Source organism: Triticum aestivum, chromosome 5A, assembly GCF_018294505.1.
Source record: "Triticum aestivum cultivar Chinese Spring chromosome 5A, IWGSC CS RefSeq v2.1, whole genome shotgun sequence".
In the NCBI taxonomy this organism is placed as follows: Eukaryota; Viridiplantae; Streptophyta; class Magnoliopsida; order Poales; family Poaceae; genus Triticum; species Triticum aestivum.
Window position 1 is genome coordinate 699,217,538 of NC_057806.1, and position 6,297 is coordinate 699,223,834.

A 6,297-nucleotide genomic window follows, 5' to 3' on the forward strand; every position below is an offset into this window, starting at 1 on the left:
TGGCGCAGCGCGGTGGGCGATGGAGACCCGTGTTCACGGCAAACCAGGACCACCCCGTTGTGATGCTGCTGCAAAACCACATGTGGTTGGGGTTGTTTCTCAGGAGGAAAGTATAAAGAAGACATTGAGGTGGTTGAGGTTCCGCGTGAGATCCAGATCCTGCAATAGACAAAGTGTTGTCGAGGGAGAGATTGCAACAGTTGCTCAGTTGCTAAACCTAAATTATGTACATAAGTTGCTCCCGAAACCATTTGATCAAAATAGATCCAATGGCCACGACAATGACAGACGCGTGTGTGTCATCAGCCAGCTGATGGCAAGAGTTTCCCTTGTTATTGTATTTTTTGTTTCTCGTTTTCAAGTTCGTTTTTTCTTTGCTATTTTTCAACATTTTTCATTGGATTTTTTCTTTTCTTTACATTCTCTTTCTTTTCTTTGTTTTGCTTCTATTTTGTTTTGGAGTTTCACTCAGTTTTTCCATGCTTTTATTTTCTTTGTTACTTTCTCGATTTCTCTATTTTTTCTCTTTTATATTTTCCCTTTGTTTTTCTTCGGTTTTCTTTCGTTCTTGTCTTCATCAATTTTCTTAGTTTTCCTTTGTTTGTTTCTCGGTTTTCACTCTTTCCATTTTTCTGCACTTGTTTCTTCTATTTTATTTTTTGGTTTTATTTTACTTTGGTTTGCTTTGTTTCGTTTTGGTTTTTATTGTTTTTTAGTTTTCCTTGTTTCTTTTATTTTCCTTCTACATTTATCGTATACGTCAAGAACATTTTTCTAATACAGGTTTAACATTTTCCACACACAAGTATAATTTTTTTTAATACATGGTCAATATTTTTTCTAAACACATTTTAAACATTTTTTCAAATGCTTAATTAAAAAAATTTACATTAAAAAATTGAATACATGGTCAACCTTTTTTATACACATTTTTAAACATTTTTAAATGCTTGATTAACATTTTTTCGGATAAAAAAACAATTAAATATATGGTCAATATTTTATTATACACATTTAACATTTTTCAAATCCTTAATTATCATATTTTTTTAACTGCAAGATTAACATTTTTTAGTATATGGTCAACATTTTTCTATATACATTTAACAATTTTCAAATGTTTCATTAACATTTTCCAAATATGATTTAATATTTTTTGAATAAATACAAGACTAAATTTTTAAATGGATGATAAACATTTTTTCTATACATATTTAACATTTTTCAAATGATTTATTAACATTTTTCAAATACTTGATTAACATTTATTTATAAATACATGATCAACTTTTTTTACACACCATGAATAAATTTTGTATACATGAGAAAACAAATCTCTATACACATTTACCATTTTTCAAATGCTTGGTTAACATTCTTTTTCAAATGTTTTATGTACTGTGTTTTCGGTAGTACTTTTATTTAGAATATTTGGACGTATAAACGAAAATAAAAACACAAAATTAAAGAACGTGAAAGAAAAACAAAGAAACGAGTATGTAGCCTCCTGGGCAACTGGGGTGGCCCATCTGGCGCCCCCTGATGCCAGGCTTCCATATGTCTCGTTATAAGCGAGACATAGGCACGCCCAAAAAATTGCTAAGGGAAACTAGGGCTGGGCGAGCATCGGAACGTGTATTGTGGCCTAGGGTCATTATCTTTTGTTTGCTGCCTTTCTATTTTATTGTTCGTGGAATCCTCTTTCCGTCACTTATTCGTTTATTCTCTTGCCTCTTCCACTTAGATTTTATATGTTGGAAAATCCATACATAATGTTTTGGTTTTGTTAGTACATTTGGAATTAAAAAACCCAAAGTTCCCCTATAAAGTTCGAACCAGATGTAATACAGTTTGTTAAACCATTGTGATTTTTAAAACTGAAGCTTAAAAAATCAGACATCACAATTTTGTAAGTTTCAAACATCACAAAAAAGTGTTTGTGTAATAGAAACTGTTTGTCTAGTTCATAAAAAGAAGGGCATCATATTGTTGTAAACAAATTTAATTCCTCCTCTAGAAAACCAAATTTACTTCCGAAAACAGAAAAAAAAAGTGATGGTTAAGCTCTAAATGATAGTCTAGCCAGAACAAAATCCCTATTTATCATTCATTATGAACACTGAAGAACAAATAGCATCCATAAACAGAATATCCGAGGGATCGACCCATATATAGATGGTATGTGAAAATTCTCTTCACCTTCAGCTACACCCCTACCACCAATCCCCCATGTGCATGTTATTCCATGCTTCTGGGTTGTGGCGGATCAAGCAATTCACCACAAGGGGTGCCAAATTTTTCAAAAACAAAAAAACAAAAAAAATGTGTTTAACAGCAGAGGTATGCTAACATCTTTAAAAAAATGTGTTTAACAGCAGAGGTATGCTAACATCATTCAAATACTCACAAAAAAACAAGAAAACTCACGATTTTTCAAAAAAAATATGTAACATTTCCACATGGTGTTTAAATGTGAGTTGTCTTGTTTAACAGCAGAGGTATGCTAACATCTTTCAAAAAAATATCATGTACAAGCATCACACAAACACGTACAAAAATTATGTGCCCCATGTGCCACGGGCAAGGCAACGACCAAGTCAAGTAGTTTTGTGCTTGGGTTTGAGATCAACGCAGTGTGTTGCTACCCATGTGAAGGATCCACGATGCGGTGGTGTGATGAAAGAATTCTTTTCCTAATAAAGGGCGCTTTTATTAACTCCAAATGTAGCATGAAGCAGATACAAAGAAAGATGAGCAACATCCAGCCTCCGTACAGCTAAGATGCACACGAGCAAACATGGACATTCTGGCAAAATAAAAGTAAGAAAACGAGCATACGTGCAACAATAAAGTCATATAGGATAGACAATATGCCTTCGTCGACAGAGTTGGTGGACCGATGTGATGATCATGCTGCCATCCATGTTGGATGAAATCTCTCTAGCCACCCGCTTTAACCTACTGCGCGTGGTCTTAAACATGGATTGGTTTGATCATAAATAATGAACCGACAATTCCAATTCCAATGCACAAGAACAGAAAATGATCACTTGTGGGAGGAAAAGAAAACAGAAAAAAGATGAAACATGATAGAATGAAGGTAGTAGGAAGCAAGTGGAGGAGGAGCCATCACGTGAGGTGAGGTGAGGTGAGGGGGAACATAGCATTGTTCCCGGCCCGCCCGGCCTGACAAAAGTTGCAGCCCACCAACGAACCAACTCACGTGCTGACGCACCTCCCGCCTCACTCACTCGTCCTTTACCTTTCCTTTAAAAAAGCAAGCTCACTCGCTTGACCTACCACGTAGTACTCCTACTACCCACTGATGACCACCACTGTACGATACACATGCAATACTGACTCTTCTCTTCACTCTGCGCCACTGACACCACAGTGGTCGACAGTGTGCGTGCAGAACGAAGCTCACGCAATCAGCTCACATTAAGCAGAAGATCAACATTTTCAACTTATTCCCGGGGTTTTTGAACAGATTTCCTTATTTATTTCCGACAAAAGAAAGATGATGAGACCCATATATAAACTACAGAAAGAAAGCAACGCGAAATAGTACACGGAAGAAAGCAAGGAAAAAGGAATTTGCATGCAAAATTAAGCAGATCGTCGTCGTGCCGCTAATGTGGATCATCCACATCCATATCCATCCATGGTCGGTCGATCGGTGACTCCAAGCTTGCTTGCTTACTAGTAGCTAGCTAGGCTGCTGGATCCGGCCGGCGATCGAGTCGGTAAGCACACGCCGTAGTCGCGGAACATGTGCTCCGCCGCGCCGCCGGAGCCGGAGGACGCCGACACGACGCCCCCGCTCACGCCGCCGCGGAGGTGGACCAGCTCGTTCTGCCGGCGCAGCTCCATCACCTTGCGGTGGGAGTTGGAGTGCTGCGTCAGCACGAACGTGGGGCTCGCCGCCGGGCGGTACTCCGGCACCAGCCGCCCCGACTTGTACCGCACCCCGCACGCGTTGCACAGCGTCTTGGGCCCCAGCGGCCCCGTCCGCCACTGCGGCGTCTTCTCCGACGCGCAGTGCGTGCACCGACGCACCTCGCCGTTCTGGTCCCCTCCGCCCCCTAGCTCGGCTGCCCCAACCACGAGCCCGCTCTTCTTGACGCCACCGCCGCCGCCTGACCGCGCCGGCTTCGAGTCGGAGGACGACGAGGACGAGGACGGGGACGGCTGGCGCGGCGCCAGGGCGTGCCATGCGGCCGCGGCCGCGGAGGCCGCCCGCGACCTCTTGCTCCGCGCGCCGCGGCCAGGCGCGGCCGCCGACGCGGAATTCTCCTGCTTCACCACGACGCCCCCGTTCCTCGCGGCGGCCGCCATCGCCGCCTGCACGGCCGGCGGGTAGTTGGGGATGTCCGGGTAGGAGTCGTCCACGAAGTTGGACAGCCACTCCAGCTCCGCGGCTTCCTCAGTCTGCAGCACGTACACATCAAGCATTTAAGTAAGCTTTTATTACTAGCTGGCTAGCTAGATCTCAATCACCAATTTCTTCCGTTGCTTAATTCTCAGTTTCTCACACATTTCTTCAAGAATTAAGATCAACCACGCGATCGAATGTTGAAGTGAATAATTACCGGGACAGGCAGGTAAAACTCGTCGGCGAAGGAGAGGTTGAAGGACGACGGGTGGTGGTGCTGGTGGTCCGACGAGGAGGCCGCAGCAGCCGCAGGCGGGGCCGGCGCGTTGTCGCCGCCCTGGCCGGCGCCGCCATTATTCGCGCCGGAGAAGAAGTCGTGCGCGCCGAGGTGTGAGGAGAGGTCGAGCATCTCGTCGACGCGCATGGGGTCGGCGGTGCCGTCCCCGCCCGCGGCGCCCCCGTAGAAATGGTACTGGTGCGGGGGCTGGGAGTGGGTGTAGGCCGAGTGGTGGTGGTGGTGGTGGTGGTTCATGGGCGAGGCGGCAGCGGATGGCGGCGCGTGGTGGTAGTGCGAGCCCATGCCGAGCTCCATGCCCAAGGCTGCCTCCCACTCCGGCGCCATGCCTGCCAGCTTAATTATACTACCGGAACGTACTGGAACGTGCAGCGAGTGGAGTGGAGTGGCTAGCTAGCTAGTAGTAGCTCGCAGTAATGGCGGGGTGGCAGTACACTGAGCGAGAGTGAGAGTGTGACAGTGGCTGTAGCTGCCGGCAGAGGCTAAGCTTGGCTTGGGGGCAAGCTAGGCTTGGCTCTGGGGAGCTCCAGTCGCGTCTCGCACCAGTAACAGGAAAGCCGCCGAAGCAAAACCATTAATATAGAGGAGGAAAGCAAGCCAAGCTAGCTAGCGCTAGGCGAGGTGAGGGTGAGAGGTGATGCATGATGAGCACATGAAAGGGGAACTGAGCTAGCCGGGGAGGTCCATGCCATGGTGGTAAATTATTACTACCACTGGCAGAGGAGTGAGGAAGCAGCTTGTGTCGTGGTGTAGACGTGTAGTGTGAGTGTGCAGGGCTAGCGCCAGCTGCATGGTAGAGTGAGCTAGGTGCAACCCAACACGAGGAACAGGGCCCATGCACTGCACTGCCCGTACTCAGAGGCTCACTCACTCATATGCATACCATATGCCATGCATATGCATGCACGCCCCACCGGCCACTCACGCCCATCACACAATCATTGAGTTGAGCCTCTCCCTGGATCAGTTAAATTAGCTACTTTCACCGTGTGTGCATGGTTTATTAGTGGTAATTCTCTGTACGTACGTAGCATGTGTTGATACATTTACTTAGGCACGGCACGGGCATATCGATCGATCACCCCCACCTTATCACCATCGTGTACACGGTGGGGCACCTGGCCGGTTTGTTGCAGCCGCGGGACACTCCAGTGACAAGCTGTAGTTTGTCAGACGCCAGCGTCTTCTTACCAAGGACGTGCGTGGGCCCACGCCCATTCACCACCATAACATAACGGTCCTGTCAATTTACGTACTCGCTCGGATGGAATAATGGAACCAAACCTCCTGCTCCTGGCCACATGATCTGCCAGCGTGCATCATGGCCTGATAAGGGAGTAACAAAGGTCGAGCGCGCATAGAGATGCTGACTCTTGTACTGAACCGGCATCGTGTCATGTCCACCATCAAGCTTCCACACCCGGTCGGGCGAATGAATTCATTCGCACACATCCTAGCTGGGGAGGGTTGCAGCAAATCTCTTTGTAAAACTTGGCTCCAAGTCGACTCACCGTTGAATTTTATTCGCTCCTTTCAATTGGAGTAGGCTAATTTGACAATAGCAGGCTTGACGACGGTGGCAGCATGTTTGGTTGGTTGCGCAAATTGCACAAAACCCTAGCTGTCG

General features: G+C 46.1%; 1 protein-coding gene across 1 annotated transcript; it reads right to left on the bottom strand.

The window, feature by feature from the left end:
• Window positions 1-3,479: 3,479 nt before the first annotated feature.
• On the bottom strand, window positions 3,480-5,405 carry LOC123106098 (GATA transcription factor 2). Its single transcript, XM_044528305.1, has 2 exons — window positions 4,593-5,405; window positions 3,480-4,431 (listed from the first exon to the last, which is right to left on the bottom strand). The coding sequence occupies exons 1-2, from the start codon at window positions 4,995-4,997 to the stop codon at window positions 3,703-3,705; spliced, it is 1,134 nt and encodes a 377-aa protein (XP_044384240.1). The 5' UTR covers window positions 4,998-5,405; the 3' UTR covers window positions 3,480-3,702.
• Window positions 5,406-6,297: the final 892 nt, after the last annotated feature.